This window comes from Artemia sp. Qi Xiang Cuo, chromosome 13 (genome assembly GCF_049724085.1).
Source record: "Artemia sp. Qi Xiang Cuo chromosome 13, ASM4972408v1, whole genome shotgun sequence".
Lineage (NCBI taxonomy): Eukaryota > Metazoa > Arthropoda > Branchiopoda > Anostraca > Artemiidae > Artemia > Artemia sp. Qi Xiang Cuo.
In genome coordinates, this window is record NC_142806.1 from 31,271,431 (window position 1) to 31,291,194 (window position 19,764).

The 19,764-nt window shown below is 37.0% G+C and overlaps 1 protein-coding gene across 1 annotated transcript in view; it reads left to right on the forward strand.

Annotated features, from left to right (window-relative positions):
* TBC1D5 (TBC1 domain family member 5) overlaps positions 1-19,764 on the forward strand; it is a 134,928-nt gene that overhangs the window by 21,846 nt on the left and 93,318 nt on the right. The window contains exons 3-5 of the mRNA XM_089098837.1: positions 33-285; positions 4,842-5,012; positions 8,131-8,216. Of these exons, the coding sequence (XP_088954963.1) occupies positions 33-285; positions 4,842-5,012; positions 8,131-8,216 (510 nt within the window). The remainder of the gene's footprint in view (positions 1-32; positions 286-4,841; positions 5,013-8,130; positions 8,217-19,764) is intronic.

A 19,764-nucleotide genomic window follows, 5' to 3' on the forward strand; every position in this document is an offset into this window, starting at 1 on the left:
CATCCAAAGGTATTATATCTTATATTTTTAAGGAAACAGCTTTTAAAAAAGCTCCAAAACGAACTCAAGAACTCGTTGGGCACTCAAACTTCTCAAGATGGTTTCCGAAGTTTAACCTGGAGGGTTCTTCTTTCTGAACGTGTGGCTGATATTGACTCACTGATCAAGTCTATTAAAGTTTCGAGATCCAGATATCAGTATATTAAAAAGCAGAGGATACTTTCTGGGTATCCAAGTGAATCAACTGATGCTACAATTGACAACCCTTTGTCACAAAGTTCACAGGTATATTTCATACAATTATATGCTAGTTAAGTTGAGCTTGTACACCGTAATCCGGGTTAAATATGTACTATTTCCTCTCGAGGTAAAAGATTTACTGTCTCTTACAATTAATTAAGTATAAACTGTTTAAGAATCCTTTGATTCTTTTTTTAAAGCTCTTTGAAACTTTCTTAGTGTTCCCATCACATTTATTGGATTCATTGTTTAAATTGATTTATTAAAGTAATTAAGGAATTGACATTTTTGATTATATGTTCATTCAGAATCATTTTTTAACACAACAACAATCGTAGTCAGGGCCAAACCCAGACTAGGCAAAATTTCATTGTTTTTTACAGGTGAAATAAACAATCACACTGATCATCATCAAACAATTTGTGGTTACGAACTGTAAGTAAGGAGTTATAAAAACTCTAAAAAAGAGGTTTTGATAACTGTTGGGGTCCCCCCCCTGTTTCTTTTCCTTTCAGATAAATGCCCTGTTTTCGTTTTCTTAATTACATTTGCTTATAGTATAATTTCAAAAGACAGGTTAAATTCTCGTTGCTAAGTTAGAGGCCTCGCAATAAGAAGCTTTGAAGTCAGTTCTATTTTTGTACTTCCTGGTTTGGAGTCATTGAAAGATAAAGCTAAGAGACTAGAATTCGGTTTGAATGGGGATGGAGATGATTGGCTGGGCCAAGCGAAGGTCCACCCCTATGAACAGTGGTGTACAAAATATTATTATTTTTTTAGTCTGCGTTTAGACCCCGTTTGGGGAGATATATTTTTGTGGGATTATTGTGACCCTTTAGGAAGAATACAAGTAAGGTATTTTCTACAAACTGTGTACTATTTTCTGTAACCCAGGCAGGGTAGGAATAGAGCTACGAGGTACCTTCATTATTATATTGACAGGGAGGTTTGTTACCTCCACGGAGAGAGTTAGAGATTTTCTATCCGTAACCAAGGGTGGGTATATTTGGCTTTAGAAAGTGGCCATTTGACCACCCGATCGCGTTATCATACCCTGGGACAGGGTATACTGTAAATAGGGAAGTATCAAACCCCAGATATGCAGAGCCGATGTGGTAGTCGCGGGCATCACATTATAATTTTGGGATGGGGCTTTCCCCTCCGATAAGTGGCAACACCCGTATATTACCACGCCAGTGGCGTTGTGGCCTACCGGTATAACACTGGTGGCAAAACACCACGAACAATAACCTTATATGCATCAAAAGAATTATTTTTTTTATGATTATTCTCAATATGTAAAATGAATTAAATTTAAAGTTACTCATTAAAAGTTACGGGCCTGAGAACACTTGCTTGATTTTAGAAAAAGGGGCTAAACACCCCTAAAGGGGTGAGTGATCTTGATGAAAGCTATGCAAATTCAGCATATCAGCGAGCCATATTGCATAAGTTTCAAGTCTCTATCCACGAAAATGCAAAATTTTTAGTATTTTCCGAGAAGAATGATCACAGAGCCGTGTTTATTTGTTTTTTCCCCCGGGATGATCTAATTCGAGTTTTTCAAGTCTTATATATCTTTTGACCGAATAGTAAGTTTTTATTACCTTTTTTGAAATTAATGCCCTAGACAAATTTTCCCAAAGTTGTTCCTGTTTATCTTTCACATAATCACAACTTTATAGGATTTGCATTCTTCTGTGAGGCAATCGCCAATCTCAACATTAATTTTACTTGTTTCTTTTTTGAACGGCGCTAAAATAACGCGTTTCTTCACACAATTGTGATTGGGATTATCTCGCGATTGATTTCCATTCGATTAATCATGCTTGTTGTTACATGTCTTTTAACCAAAAATTTTGTTGTGTTAACCAAAGATTTTCGTTTGTGATTCGTTGGGATGCTCCTTGTCGCAATTCTTCTAAGCGCAAATTTTGTTGTGCAACATTTTCGTTTAAGATTCATATCTCAAATCCATTTCTCCAAAAATAACCTTTGTAATTCTCGCTGTCGCTTTTATTCTAACCACAGATTTTGTAGGGCATTATTTTCTTTCGCGATTCGTTGTGATTCTCGCTATTGGGTGTCTTCTAACTGCAGATTTTCGTTGTGCATCATTTTGATTTGTGATTCGTTGTGATGCTCGTTGCCACATGTCTTCTAACTGCAGATTTTGTTGTGCTTTTTTTTTCGTTCATTATTACCTCAGAAATTTCTCTGTGATTCTTACTTTAGCTGTTTGTATTCATTCATCATCTTGTATAATTTCGCATGGCCTACCACAAAAAGTCCTTTTACAGCTATTCCTTAGTAATTATTTCTGCTTTAATAACGCTGTTATATAGTTCAATAACAACCAGGCATGTTCCATTGCGCATACCCTCTGAACTATCTAAATTAAGTATTACCAAAATTATCCTGTTATTCTTTGCTTTTAAGCTATGGGGTGGCAAATCAGTAATTTCAATGAAATTAAGCAATCCTGACGTGAATTCAATATCTCCTTCCAGTTTTATGCTTCACAGAATCGTAACTTTTTCATGATTTGTATTCTTCTGGGGGTCAATTGACAATCTCAGCGTTAGTTTTACTTACTTAGTTCTTTGAGCAGTGCTAAAATAATGTGTTCCTTTATCCCTTTTTAATGTTTATTTGTCTTCTAACAGCAGATTTTGCTGTGCATAATTTTCGTCTGCGGTGTGATGGGATTCTCATTGATGCTTGTCTTTTAACTGCAGATTTTGTTGTGCATAATTTTTGTTTGTGATTTTATTTGTGATTTGTTGTGATGCTCGCTGTCGCACATCTTCTGGCCACAGATTTCTTTTTGCTTCATTTTTGTTCATTATTACCTTAGATATTTTATCCTTGCATTTTGCTTTAGCTGTTGGGGCTCATTCGTCATCTTGTATAATTTTGCATGCGTCATAGATACCAAAAACGATACGATCATCTCTGGGGGAAATTGATGAAAGTTTCTCTTTAGATTACAGGAGTAAGACAAGAAAGGAAACTTTTACGCTTTAACATGAGTTTTATAGGAATTAGTAATTGCTGGTCAAACTGACTGCATCGTGGCCTGACAGAACTGACTTTCTAAAAAAGCTTCCATTTAACTCCTTAGAATTAGATGGAATGGAAAAGAATCTACAGTAAAAAAAGAATTAAAGAAGTAAAAAAAAATGTACACAAATAGACCTATTGTTCCCTTATAAAAAAAAAATTACTGTCGTATCTACGGCCAAACGCAAAGCAAAAGATAAAAAAAAATTAGAGGGCTAAAAATCACAAATAAAATTTGATATTTAGTTTTTTTTTTATAAATTAACCCTGACTTTGTTGGAAAGTCCAGATGCTGTTGCTTATTCCTCTTTTGTCAGCTTCCCAGGCTCTTTGAAATTCAACATTGTGAAGATTGTTCTGAGTACCAGTCAGGTTAGGGTAAGAAGTAATACTAAAAACCGAAGATAAATACAAAATTGTTAGATGTAGACCTATAGTTCGGGTGATATAAGGTCATTGAAGCTTGACCTTCCTCTTTTGGTTTTCAATTGGTCGTCCTTTTCTTTAAACGTATCTCCCCCCCCCAGAAAAATTATGTCCAGAAATGTATTTGTTGTGTTTTCATTAGCACTGAGAAACTAAACTATAAAAACTTGTTGACAGGTTTGGTTTTGTTTAATACAAGAGAATTGTTAGAAAATTATAAATTTTTCACATGTTGAAAACCAAGCTTTGTAATTTATGTTTTAGATTGTCTAACTACATTTATTAACATTATTAGCAACTTAAGATACTGTGTTCTGTTTTAATCTTTGCACTGGAGTTGTCACCTCTTTTAAATATTTTTCTGTTTTTTTTTACAAATTGGACGGTTACAAGAAAAGTAATAGTGTCAGTATAAAAGTTCATTTGTTCAAATTCATTATATTATACTGACGTCGTTTAAGCTAAAAGACACTAAATGACACTTTTAACTTACATTGAAGTGCATCTGAGGTACTCAGATTTTCATTCGAAATTGCTAATATGATGACATATATATTATAATAAATATTATATAGATAAGATAATAAATATAGATAATAAATATATATATAGATAATAAATATTCTAATGACATATTCATATGAAATTACTGCTCAAAATTATCAGGTTTGTAGTAGAACAGAAAGGCAGGCTGCTCCAGCAATTGATTTAGTATATGAGCGTTTCAGAAGGCAATCTTAGGAACTCGACTTTTTAATTTCAGAGCTTTTAGTTGTCAGACACTTAATTACTTCTTAGTTTTATGAAGTGACAAGAATATTCCGTAATAATAGGACTAATAAAGAATTGACCATCACAATTAGAATGATTTTTCAGAAGCCAGTTTTGTGTAACTTTGTGCCACTGCCAACGGGTAAAAACTAGTCCAGGCAGTAAAATGGGAGCTGGGATGGCACAAATGTAAAATCCATGCGACAAAGTGAAGTATATGCTTCAAATTGGATTTATATTTTCGTTTTTGATGGGGTGAATTGACAATAAACGCACTGCTAGAATAATAAATGGAAATTTAATTTAAATAATGTTAATTTTTTTAATTTTTTCTTTTACAGAGTTCCTGGCACAATTATTTTTGTGGAAAAGAACTGTTAGCAACGATACGTCAAGATGTCGTACGAACCTTTCCAGAAGTTCCATTTTTTCGTGAAGAAGAAATACAAGATGAAATGGTCAACATACTCTTTTGCTATTCTTTAGAAAATCTAAAAATTGGTTATAAGCAGGTGAACGGCATTTTATGCATTTTTATTTCTTCTTCTCCTTATTCGGATTGTTGTTGCTATTGAGTTCAATGCTACTAAGTATAGATCATTCCCACTGTGCCACTTGAGGACGTTCTTTATTTCATTGCTCTGTCTTTAGTTGCTTCGGTATTGACCAATCTTGAAATGAGTCTGTATTTATAAAGCTGTCTTGATACGGCTCAAATGCATTCTCATGCCGCTGTTGTTGATTTTTCAGTCATCACCAAAAGCTTCATTATAAAATTTTTTTCATGTCACTTGATAAAATTGTTCTTACATGTCATTACCAAAATTGTCATGTTATCACCAAAATGACGAGGTGTCATTGTTTTTATCTGTCACTGCAAAACTTGTCATTATTTTAGCTGTAGAATAGGTAAAACTTTGTGGTTTTCCGGATCAAAATTATTGACTATGATTTTTCAAATCACAGCAAAAAGTTGTCAACATCAAACAAACTGACAGTTTTTAATTCGCTAAGTTACTAATCAATCACAGTTTTTGATGCAGTAGACTTTAAAACAACATAGCGTTATGGAAATTATGACAGCTCATACTGTAACTACTATAATCAGTATAGTGCAAAACAGGTCTCAAGTCCATCTAGAAAAAGGCCGTAAAAAGTGTGATGAGAGAAATTGTCTACCATATGCGTTGTAATAATGATCCTAAGTAGTCCAACTGATTTCCATTATATGTTTGTGCACAGACGCATGTAAAGGCGGGCTGAGGCAGCGGTTTTCAACCCAAATCTTACAAAATGTCCAAACGCTTCCGATTTTCCCCATATTTTCCGTTTCTTTTGCCTATGTTCTGGGATTTTGACAGATTTATGCGCATGTGTCACATGTTTCTATTAGAATCAACTTTAAGTCTATCTTTGGCAGAATTAGAGAAAAATGCACTTCAGTAGTAGAGTCAAGAATGACTCTACTTTCACTAATGCTTCAAAATTTTAGCTTAAAAAGTTGTGCAATAAGTTTTGATCTATGAAGGAAAAACACCTCAGTTCAAGTAAGAAAATTCCTAGATTCCAACAAAAATAATCAATCTGGTTATTGCACCTTAAGCTCCATATACAAGAATCAAAAATTTTGACCACCATACAATCTTGGATGTATTTGGGCATATTACAAACTTTGATTCAAACACTAGTATAAATCTGGATTTGTGGTTCAAGTGCCTCATGACCTTGCCGGAACAAAGTATGGCCGACGGATCACTGTCGTAGAGCAATCCGAAGGAAAGCTTCTCTGCTCTCTTTCATGTTTTACGTTAAGCATATAAATAGATAACCCCAGAACTCGAACCCTTACTAATCCCTACTATTTTTAATTGAATATCCGCTTCTGAAAGGATGTGATGACAAGAATGCAGCACTTCTTCACCATGAGTTGAATCGAGCACGGACACCCAGAACCATGACAGTAGCTATTGACCTCCTTCGTTTGGATTCAGGCAACTCGCCTAGTAATTGTGAAACAAGTGCCCCAGAGCCCTAAATCCCCATTCCTCCGCTTTTGTTCAAAAGTGGAGTAGATAAACTATCATCTGTTTAGTTATTGTTGCTAACTTTATTGTTACAAATATGTATTTGGGCTAACTCTCTTACTCCCATTTGACTTTGACTCTAGCTGTTGGTCTGTGTTTTATGCGTGTACGAAATTTCAGAAAATTAGACTAGAATCGAAGACTAAGTAAATAACACTGGGTTTATTTAAAAAATAAAGTATACATCATCGATTCCCTGAAGCAAGCTTGTACGGGATAAAACCCTACTAATAAATCAATAAAAAAAAAAAAAAAAAAAAAAAAATCATAATTAGAACTCAACTTACCGGATCCAAAAACCACCGAACTTCGAAACAGCACCCACCAAAATTATAATATTTATAATCATAATCATATTCAGCTGCAACTAAACCCTCCTCAAAAACTTAACTTAACTGGCCCAGAATAATCCATCCAAAATAAGAAAGCTAAAACGACAGAATTCAGGAATTCTGGACTATCTTTAGCAAAATTATTTTCTGGAAATGTTTAAGAGATTCAAAGATTATATCTCGTGTTCTATAATTCCATATTCTGTACGAGTCAGAAAGTACATGACCCCTAAGGAATTTAATCTATGAGCTACTATAGAATTGCCTTTTCTTTCTATGTATATTATTTAGTAGACTAGAACAAAAAAAAGAATTGCTGGGATTTGCAAAATTTCAGAGAAATTACGTTTTCTTTCATTTTCTCCGCCTAAGGCGAGGGAAAGCCCTTGACAATTCCTCGCGAACTGCTGCAGAAGTCATCAGCGATGCCTTTCCGCAACGGCATCTCCGCTTTCTTGGATTAAAGATTTCCAAGGGATGGCCTTGACAGTTTAACATTTTTCTCCAGATAACGTTCAGGTGTCGCTGTCTGCTTTCCGCATCTTCTTATCCCAGGCGAAACCTAACAAACATTACGGGGTAGGTGACCTTCGCCCATTCTCACCATGTGTCCACAATAACGCCATCGACTGCTTCTAAAAATTTCTATATTAATATCTATATCGGAAAAATATTCTAGTTTTGTCTCTTCTTTTATTTAGCTTCAAACGACTGATCACGAGAAGAAAAAAACTTAGACAATAGTATTGTTGCTTCGCAAAATAATTACCGACATTAGTTTTACAAATTAGGATTGTAACATTATGAAAAATAAAAAAAAATCCTAAAGACTTCCCATTTTTGTAAATTAAAATTTTTACAAGCACTGCAGCTATACAGGTTTAAACCTTTAACGGGGGGGGGGGGGGAATTGTTTTTGTTTTAAAGGGAGAGCATATCACTTTGGAAAAGTCGCGTTTCTTTTCTCTTTGCTCTGAATCATCATGTAATTTGATGTTTTTTCTAGAGTATATTACGTATAGAAGAACAAAGTTGGGAGGAGAGTGGATCCTGGACTCATCTTCTGGGTAGCCATCCTTAGTCCATCGTTAGTAGGCATCGAGGAAGCATCTTTATTTAATTGCTTCACGCTACTCCCTTTTTATCATGCATATACTTGTGCTACGCTTAAAATGGGAACTTTTTTATCTCATAATTTTTTTTTTCTACTGCAGGGTATGCATGAATTGTTGGCTCCATTGTTGTTTACCGTACACTGTGATAAGCAAAAGCTAGAAAATGCTGGTGATTTTTCATATCAGTAAGTAATTTTTATTGTTTTTGCTTAAAAAAGTCAGTGTAAGTGTAAATGTTTTCACTATTGCTTAGAAAGAATTTTTAATAAAAAATGATTGTATTTGCGACTTCATTGTATCCTAAGGGCTCCTTCTTTGAGTAATGCAGTCTAATATTTCAAGTGTTTTTCAGCTGTTGATTGGTCTATCGTGGTCCATGCAACAAACTTTGGTCATACTCTATTCAATAGTGAAGTCTCATTATAGTCCTGTAAATCTACGGAAAAAATCGACGATCTGGGACAAAATTGCACTATAATTGATTTTTACACTATTTTGTAGAGAAAAAGAATCTGTACAACATTCCAAAAGTCCTTAAGAATCCCCTTGGCGGAACAGGGTGAAAAACGGGGGGAAAGTGGAAAATCCAGGGGAAAAGTTGAAAATCTACGACCAGTAGTTTTTTATTCTGAAAATGGCGCTCTTTATGCTCTTGGGTCGAAGAAGATCGAATATATGTTTTTTATTGCAGTGTCATGAGTCGTTCTCCCGTTTTCCCACTTACAGGGGGAAAAGAGGGGGGAAATAAAGATCCTGTACAGAGTCTGCAAGACTCGTTTTCTGGGGTTTCCCAGTGCGAGAAGAATGAATCTGTTACTTTGATTGCTCTGTCATTAGCCTCCCCCCCCCGTTTTCCAGTTACAAGGGAAAAAGAGGGGGGGATCAAGATATACACTAAAGGGAAAAGATAGTCAATTGGCTATACAAAACTTGGAAAGGAGTCAAAGGTAGATCAACTCGGTTTTAAAACCCTCTAACACTTTTTTACGAGAGTTTAATATCCTATTCCCTGGTCCTTCTCTTTTGCTGTTTGCTGGATATTCACTACCTACTGGTAGGTTCAATCGGTCAAGCAATAATGCAGGCTTGCCGTCTCCAATCTTTGCTTGCTCCTTCACAAGTATACCTTGAAGTCCAGATACATCGGAAATCTGGTTCACGTTTTCTCATCGAACAGGTGAATAGGCTAGGTTTTTCTACTTCTTACTCTGAAGTGCTTCGATTCGAGCGTTCTGTCGCAGTAACTCATGGTACAGAATTTCCAGGGATGACTTCTAAAACTTTTATCCAGTTCATTGGTGACAATGTCGACCACAACATTTGTACTATCGACGGAAAAGGTAATTCCCATGGGATGGGCATGCTAGCTGTTGCCACACCAAGGCTACGCAAATTTCCAATCATAATCCCAAGAGCAGTTGTAAACCTTGAAGTACTCCAGCAGGTTGGACAAGTGCCTTTATTCTTCTAAAGCAGAAGCCAACAGGAGAACAGTCTTGTGCACAAATCCATCCCGGCCATCACCTTCGACGACAAGATCGATGGTATTGACCTACTATAATCAAGTCTTGAGTAATCAAGACTTTGCAGAAGCTTTGGCAATATGTATAGCTCTACTGAATGAGGAAGTAACCCTTGATACATGACACGAAACGGGTCGGATGGAGTGGATTTATGCAAGCAATTCACCATGGGGGAATTGCATGCATTCGTCGCTTCGTCGATTGTTTTTCTGCTTATGATCGACTATAATCCCTCCGATCTTTCTTGTGTATACACGATCTTACGTTTTGTCTTCGATAAAGCACGCCAGCATGGAATGGTACCAGTTGTTACTTTCGACCGACCTTTGTACCTGAACGCGGTGAACATCATCAATGCTGAGCCTGATGATAGTCATCTAAAGGTAGCAGTTCCAATGATCGGTGGTCTCCATTGCCGTATGAGCTTTCTTGGAGCGATTGGGGACTTGATGACGGAAACAGGAGTAAAAGTAGTGCTCGAATGCCTATATACCGGTAACACCATTAAGAATATCCTTAGCGGTAAGGCTGTTTCAAGAGCCATGAGAGCGCACGAGCTTGTAGATTCAGCATTGCAGATAACGCTCATTTGCAAATTGTATGGTTTCGACTGCACAGATGACATATGTGCGAGTCATCAAGTCTTTGCAGGAGCTTTGGCAATATGTATTGCTCTACTGAATGAGAAAGAAACCCTTGAAGACACATCCAACGCAGACGCAGTTCGTCAAATCCAAACACGAATGATGGAGTTTTAAGACACGCTGCAGAACAACAGGATTGAAAAAATATGGCTTCTGTATTCAGAAATGTTCGGATTGCTTAAGAAGGCCATCAGGGAAGAGCGGACCGGAAACTGGGTGCAGCATTTTCAAGCACCCTCTGAGATGCTCCCTTACTTTGTAGCTACAGGCCACAACCTGTATACGAAATCGGTGAGAATATTTCTTCAGCACATGGAAGAGCTGAATGAAAGTAACCAGAAGCTGTATAAAGACGTCGCGGATGGGATGTTTGTCATTCGAAGAAGCGATATATTTTGGGTTGGGCTCTCTCCCGACTTAGTAATTGAGTAATTACTGATGAGGTCGCTGAAAATAAGCATGGGAATCACGAGAGGAAATGGAATGAGTGAGACGCAAAGGTTTATCTGGACAATGTTAATGCCAGTGCAAACTGAAATTAATGAGCTTATGCAATCACTCACTAGTATTGAGTACGCGTGATCCGACCAGCATGTTTTCGCAAAACCAGCTTGGATAAAAATAGATACAAAGGACATAAAGGCTTTGGCAGTTTTTTGCGCAGTCCTGTCCGTGCGACAACTGCACTCAATTGCGCATTATATCGAATGGTATGACAGCAGCAAGGGATGTCAACGCGGATGCAGCAAAGGCGATAGGAAAAGAAATTCTGAAGACAATGGACGACGTCTATGCCGATCGCTACATCTTCAAGCGCAAAAGTAAAGTGATTATGATGGCCTATCAAGGCAACATTTCCGAAGCTGATGGTGAAGACATACAAGTTGACGCAAGTCTTCTGTTCCAACGTCTTGCAGCAGCGGTAACTACAGCCAGAGGGAATATGGAAGACACTCTCAGATCGAGCTCTCCAGCTATCCTACTGCCCTTTTTGAATCGTCAAACCTGCCGCGACAGCCAGATAAAGCGGAGCTAGTGGAAGCTATTTGTAAATTAGCAAAGACAGAACCTGTGAACGTCCCGTCAAAAGAGCCGGAAAAATACGTGACCGATGGTGGATGGCCGGTCCAGCATATTCCATGAAAAACAGGAAACGCTTTTGAACAGAGTTGCAACAGTTACGTTTCATTCGTGACAGAAGTATTCAAATGCTTCCATCGTCTTTGATGGTTACACTTCAGGTCCGTCTGCTAAAGATGTCACCTAGGTTAGACAAACGAAAGGTATCCTGCGTCCCACCGTCAATTTCACACTAAGTATGAAGCTGCAAAGGAAGAAGGAGGATTTTTTGTGGAATCCCAACCATAAGCAGAACATTATTTAATCTTATGGTAAGAAACTTGTCCAAGCCCGCCTCACTGTCCTTCATGCAGAGAGAAATGCGAACGTTCTGATTGCATTATCAAGTGTTAATGCAGCCAAGGAAAGGGTAACTACAGTAGTCGGGAACAACACTGATTTATTGATCCTTCTCCTCCATCACCTACCTCTGGAAGCCATGGGTCTCTACTTCGAAACCAGTACGAAATCAAGAGCGCTGTCAACTAAATATTGATACATCAACTTTATCGAAATATCGCTGGGACAGTTTTGTCACTCTATTCTTGTTGACCACGCTTTTCTTGGTTGCGACACAACGTCCCGTTTGTTGGGTATATGAAAGCAGGCTGTCCTGCCATTCCTGAAAAGCCTTGAAGAATTTAGGAATAGCTGTGAAGTATTCCTTAATCCGCGCTCTACGAAGGAAGAAGTCCAGCAAGCCAGTAAAAATATTTTGCTGTGTTTCTACAAAGCTAAGAAAGGGAAGGGTCTCAGCAAAGCTAGGTACAGGGTTTTTCTTAAAAAACTGAACAGCTCAAAGACATCAACTTTTGTAAACCCAGAGAGACTCCCACCAACTCCATCGGCTGTGAAATTTCATTCTTATAGTCTTCTATCAGGTAATGGAATGGCGTAATACCGCGTCAGAACTCGACCCGAAAGACTGGGGTTGGCGATTACGTGGCGGACGCCTCACTCCGATCATGACAGACATCGGACCTGCTCCGCTTTATCTACCAATTGTGATTCTTTGCAGCTGCATGCGTTCCAACTGTGACAGTTTACGCTGTAGTTGCCAAAAAAATGGATTACCTTGCACACTTGCTTGCAAAGACAGCCAGGGGATTGCGTGTTCCAATAAAGATGTTTTTGTTCATAACGATGAAGAAGACGATGTTTAGTCCAAATCCTTGATCTTATCCTTTTTAGTTCAATCAAAACCGTAATTGTCTTTTGCTGTGATTACCGAAGTTACCTGGTTCGTTTCGTTTTTTACATTTAGTTTTGTCTTATTTCTCATTTATGTAATTCAATTATTGCTGCCCACGCTTTTTGAAGGCCAGACCTATTTTCTTCTCTATTATAAAATACTGATGAAAAGTGACGTACAAAGTCTAAATAATGTTTTTTGAAATCACCAAGTCAAAAAACCTCAGGGGAGATACTTTGACTAGCCGTATCACTCAAAACCCGAGGATACGGTTTTCCCAAACCCCCTTCCCCGCTAAAGGGGGAGATCGAACCAATTCCCGCGATAAAACGATATAACTTTCTTTTTTGAGTTCTCCGCGCCGAAAAAGAGCAGACGTGAAATTCGAGCGCACAATAAATCTGCCCCTGAATTTTTTCCGATTCTAGTTATGTTCCTCGTCCTATTCATATCGTTCATGCTGTTGGCTGTAGGAAGTAGGAAGAGGGCACACTTTATCGCAAATCCTGAGCCCAATATTTATATTCATATCCTGGGCAGTAGATGGCATCAAGTCAAAAAAGTTCCAAGTGTTAAAAAAAGTCTCTGAAATATGCTTTATAAGATAGTTTGAAGCTCCGATAACAAAGCTGCCGAACTATGTATGTTGTCCAGTTAAAATATAGCCTTAATATTTCCGTGTAAAGGTGGATTTGTCATACCTCGTTGAAATCAGAAGCTGGTAAAGGTTTAAAATCTGAATAATTAGGGGTTTTAGGGTACCTTGAGTCCCGAGCCCCCTCTTCACAACATCGTATATATAGATCGATTACACTTTTTAATTAAGGTTTATTCAAGAGTCGTCTAGAGAATGATCCTATTTCTCCAACATTGTGTATATAGCTATTAAGGTATTACACCTCTTTCAGATCAAGATAAATTAAGGGATCATTTAGCAGACGGTCCTAGATCGTCATCTAATCGCCATAGTTATTTTGCCTAACAGAATGATTACAGAGATAGTCATACCTATTCGCCGTGGAGTAACGCAAGGTGCCCTTACATCCCCAATCGTATTTAATAACTGTATACTGGACGCACAGTCCCAAACAGTTTCCTCTTGTATTTTAGAAGGGATAGATGCTCTTATAACTTATGCGGATGGTGTTTTAAACCCCAGCCGAACAGTACTGGCGTTTGAGAAAAAAGCTTCGATTTTTAGCCAGGAATATTCAAAGATAAATCTTAAGTTTAACGCCGAAAAGTCAGAAGTCGTACTATTTAACTGGGGCCTATTTCCCTAAGGATTTAAAGTTGATCTTGATGAAGTATAGGTTGCCCCTGAACCGGCTAGGAAATATCTTGACCTCCCAATCGGTGACTCTTACAGCAACTAGAAAGCCTCATCCGTTATTTCAGCGCCGGACGTCCAGTGCCTACGGTAGCATAGTATCTAATAAACTTCCTTTTAATCGCCAGTTACTAGCTGAACTGTATAACGCATACACGCTTCCAAATCTTTTGTACATTGCGCCTTTTTAGCGTACCTTCTCGGCAATGGAAACAAAACAACTCCGGCGAATTTACTACCGGTTTGCTAAATATACCTTCTCCGCCTCCCACCTCGGGCAAGTAATTACTGGGTCAATAGGAGATACGGTATTATAGACCCTAATGCTCCCATCGGCACATGCATTTAAGTTTATACTAAACGAATTGATGGATAACAATGGTGTTCCTTTTTAAAATAGTAAATGTATCGTGTTCATTTGTTGTGTAATTAATTAAAACAAAGTTTTTCCTCAAAATAAGTTTTTCAACGAAAAGTAAAGAACTCCGTTAAACAAAAAATGAGCAAAAATAAAATAAAATAATCTTCCAAGCTCGAAACTACCACAAATCAGCATCGATAAATAAATGAAACCCAAAACAAACAAAAATTAAAATAAATAACCGAGTCAAACTCAAAACGCGCAGAAACTAACATAAGTTGGGAGCTAAACCCCTATGCCTTCCCAAGGCCAGAAGAAAATTTGCACTTTACTGAAAAAAATACAAATGAATGTGTATTGTCAGTTTAATATACATATAATGATATTTAGTAATCAAAATTTTAATATTATTTGATTTATTAAAGTTATAAAAGTAAAAACATTTATATTTTTTTCAGTAAAGTGCAAAGATGTGTTTGGGGGAATGATGGGCGTAGGGGGGGATAGTTGCCCTCCAATAACTTTCGACTATTAAAAAGGGCACTAGCCCTTTGAATTTCCAATCGAAGGAGCCTTTTTTGAAGTTTCTACGACAACACCTTCAATTAAAAACCTTATATGACCCCAGGGCATAACTTAAAACCTTTGCTCCGAGGGTTTTGGGGGAGTTTCCTCCTCAAAAACATATTTTATATCCGGAAATCAACTACGCTGAAAAAAAATGGCTATCTCAAAATTTTTGATTGGTTGTATTTGGGGGGAATGATGGGCGTGGAGGGGGGCTAGTTGCCCTCCAATCACTTTCGACTATTAAAAACGGCACTAGCCACTCCAATTTGCAGTCGATTGAGCCCTTTTCGAACTTTCTACGACAACTCCTTCGATACGAAGTGCCCGGGTATGGAGAGAAAAAAAAAAAAAAAAAAAAACAAAACATTGTACCCTCATCGTTCTTTCCTTAGGCAGCGCTAGCGCGCAGCCTATGATTGCTGTGCTTGTTATGTGTATTGTGCTTGTGTGATTATTTGGGTAATTCATTGTGCTTTTGTGCTTATGTTATGAATTTTGATTTTGTTTTATTTGTTATTTTCCGTCTTTCTCTTTATTTTGTGTTCTTTTTGTTATTGTGTTTACAACATAAATTAAATAAATTCAATTAAATTATATCAATATTAAATATAAATGATTAAATCAATGATCAAATAGATTTTAGCCCCAATTGTATATTTAATCAATGATTCTAGGTAACTACGAAGGAAATTACTTTTCTTTCATATATGATAAATGATCATATAAGTCTGGGCGATGGCTTATTCAAACGTAAATGTCTTTCAAACAGTTTTTGGTAACGAACTGTAAGTAAGGAGCGACCCCGCTCAATAGTAATCCAAACCCTAAAAAACGAAATTTTGAAATCAATACATATATCAAAAGGATTGCTCTATTTTGCTGATTTCAAATATATAAATTTCATTAGGTATAAATTTCAACAAAGATTACGAGCATGGAAATTTTTTGCTGATTTTCGAAAAAGGGGGGAAACAGCCCTTAAAAGTCAATTGATCTCAATGAAAATCGCACAATCAGATTCAGCGCATCAGAGAAACCTACTGTATAGGTTTCAAGCTCCTATCTGCAAAAATGTGGAATTTTATATTTTTTTTAAGAAGAAGATCACGGATGCGTGTTTATTTATTTATTTTTTTCTTTTTTTCCAGGGGTGATCGTATCGACCCAGTGGTCCTAGAATATTGCGAGAGGGCTCATTCAAACAGAAATTAACAGTTATAGTGGCCTTTTTAAGTGACCCAAAAAATTGCAGGGCAACAAGACCCACCTCCCCCACCCCTTTTTCCCAAAATCGTCCGATATAAATTTTAAAATAGCCATTATGTTCATCAAAGCTGAAAAGCCCAATAACTATACCTTTAGGTATAAAAAGACCCTCCTACAGGCCCAGGGGAAAGGTATTAAAGTTATAAAATTTGCTCATTGTTTGCGTATAGCATTTTCTTTTGGGATTTAGGTATACATTTTTTGGGTGGGGTGGGGGGGAAATTTTCTGCTTGGGGTTTTTAAATAGGGGGGATTTTCCCTGGGGAGGGAATTTTACAGGGAGCGAACTTGTCAAGGGAAATTATACACTGGGGGAATTTGCCAGAATTCTTGTACAAAATTCTTCTTATATGTTTTGCTTTCTCTTTTCCGTCTTAATTTTACACGTGGAGTGGTTAAGATTAATTGTCCTAGGTAAATTTTCACCGTAATTGAATTTCTAGAGGGTACTTCTGTGGAGAGGGGGTTTCTCCGTGGCGGTGGGGCCCGATTTTCAGGCATTACTTAAAAAACGATCAGAAATTAAATTTAAAAAAAAAGTTTTTTAACTGAAAGTGAGGAGCATCACTGAAACTTACGACCAACGGAAATTATTAAGTATATAAAGGTGTTTGCCCCCTCCTCAACGCCTCGCTCTTTACGCTAAGGTTTGAATTTAGTCCCGATTACTTAATAATGACTCCTGAAACGCCGTTTAATTAGAAGAATAAGACGCTTTTTAAAAGTACTAAAAAACTTTAGCGTAAAGAGCAAAGTGTTGAGTCGGGGGCAACCCGCTTTATATACGTAATAACGTAATACTTTTGAGCCGGAGCGACCCGTCTCAATAGTAACCGAAACTCTAAAGACGGAATTTTGATACCAACAGACACATCAAAATAATCAGATTTTTATGCTGATTTCAAATATATAAGTTTCATCAAGTTTAACCATATCCATCAAAGTTATGTGCCTGAGAAAATTTGCCTTAGTTTCGAGAAAAAAGGGGGAAACACCCCCTAAAAGTCATAGGACTTTAATGAAAATCACACTGTCAGATTCAGCGTATCTGAGAACCCTACTATAAGAGTATCAAGCTCCTATCTACAAAAATATGAAATTTTGTATTTTTTGCCAGAAGAAAGATCACGGATGCGTATTTATTTATTTATTTTTTTCCAGGGGTGATCGTATCGGCCCAGTGGTCCTAAAATATCGCGGGAGGGCTCGTTCGAAGGGGAATTAAAAGATCCAGTGCTCTTTTTAAGTGACCAAAAAAAAATGGAGGGCAACTAGGCCCCCTCCCATACTTATTTTTTTCCCAAAGTCACCCGATCAAAACTTTGAGATAGCCATTTCGTTAATAATGTTCGAAAAATATAATAAATACTTCTTGGAGGATGCCTTAATCCCCCACAATCCCCGGGGGCTACAAGTTTTGAACTTTGCCCAATGTTTACATATAGCATTGGTAATTGGGAAGTATACAGAAGTTTTCAGGGGGATTTTTCTGGTAGTTGGGGGGGAGAGGTGGGTGGTTTGGGTGTTACGTGGGAGGATCTTTCCATGGAGGAAGTTTTCATGGGCGAATGAGACATAGCTATGAAGGGGGCGCCGGATTTCCCAGCATTATTAAAAAAAACGATAAGAAATCCCATAAAAAAAAAAAAAAAATTTTCAACTGAAAGTAAGGAGCAACATCAAATCTTAAAACGGACAGAAATTAGTACGTATATGATTGGGTTCACCCCCTAGTCATGACCTCGCTCTTTACGCTAAAGTTTTTTTTGTACTTTCATCAGAGTTATTAATTCTAATTAATGGCCCTTCTGATTAAGGGGTCATTCTTAAAGAATTGGAACAAAATTTGAACTTTAGCGTAAAGAGCGAGGTATTGACTAGAGGGCGAACACCCTAATATACGTAATAAAAATATTCGAATATATAAGGTCGTTACGTAAATTACATCAGAACAAAATTTCGAGAAAGCCATTTAGCCAAAAAAAAAGTAAAATTAAAATGCAAATTTCGTTTTAATTATTCATGTAGGGTGAGCCAAAATCAAAGTTGCATTAATTCAGAAACGTTCAGAATTTAAATAAAAAAATAAGTTTTTTTTAACTGAAAGTAAGGAGTGACACTAAAACTTAAAAAGAACAGAAATTATTCCGTTTATGAAAGAGGCTGTCCCCTCCTCAACGCCTGGCTGTTTACGCTAAAGTTTTTTATTGTTTAAAAAAATAAAGTTGTGAGACAAAGTAAAACTGAGGCAGAGACAGCCCCTTTCATATACGGAATAATCTCTGTTCGTTTTAAGTTTTAGTGTCACTCCTTACTTTCAGTTAAAAATACTTTTTTTATATATTTAATCTTATGTAGATATAGTCTCTGTAAATATAAATGTAGTGGCCTTTTTTACGACATGAGTTGGGGGATAGTCAGCCATCTTTGACATAACCTTCGTACCCTAGATTTTAGACGCTCGGAACTATTCCTCCAAGGGTGACCTGGTGTGTGTCACACATAAAAATCAGAATTACCTGGATAGCTTATAATCATTTGTGGAGAATTCTGCCCTGTTGATTGCACTGGTTCTTCTTTTTTTGTGTACTCTCGGTTGATATCAATATGGAACGGATTCTTAAACTCACTTAATTCTATGCACATGCACAAGCCCTAGTCGTTTTTTACTCAGATTGTCAAAACAGACATTTGACTGTCAAATCAATGTAGAAAGGTCAAAACAGACATTTCAAACGCAGGAATGTAAAAATAGAAAACTCAACATTCTAAACTTAAAACATGAAAATCAATAATTACAAATCAACTTATTCAACCTCAGCATGCTAAATTCAACCATACATTCACACTAAGAAAAAGTAATTATTTTACAAGCATTACTAATAATTTATCGTCCCAAGGAGCTTAGCTCCTTTAAGGCCTAACAACTCAATGACCAGAAACCACAAAGAGAATAAACAAAATACTGAAATACACAATAGCCCCCCTCCCTCAAGAAAAAGCAGAGAGAAATGAGAATATACATTAGAAAATATTGAAATTCATTAATAAAAGAAGAACACGCTAGAAAAAAAATTGAAGAAACCATAAACTGAGAAAACAAAGAAAAACAGAGACAATTTGCCCAGCAATAGAATCAAAAAAAAAAAAAAATAGTCAAGAGCGAGGAGTATAATAGTTGCGACAATTCCAAAACATAGTTTTAGAAGAAGGAGAGATATATATCCGTCAAAATAGACTTCCAAAGTGAAATTTACGGAAAAATGGGGTGTTTAGTGTGGTTATTGATGAATGTTTGGGTAAGATGAAATACCGAGAAGAATAACGAAGGATTGCAAGAAGCTCAAATTCAATAATTTGGTACAGGTAACTGCACCCTGGACCACTTGAAGCATTAAAAGCTCAGCGCAATCAATTCAACAAAAGACACAATACGACGAAGCAAGAACGTATCCAGGATTTTTGTTCGAGGGAGAAGGGAGAAACCCTGAATCGTAAGCTTGAAGTGTTTGTAAATGGCCGAGAAAAAACTAGTTCTATCCCGGTTTATTGCATAAACCCCAGGTAAGAGGAGGGGTATGTGTTCCAAATTTCTAAAACAGCTCTGGATCAAAGAAGCTGTCTATGACTTTTTACTATTCACAGCCCATGCTGATAGGTGTACCCCATAATACTCCAGAAAGAACGGGATAAGATATGTACCCCAATTGATATTTAATCCCTTTTGA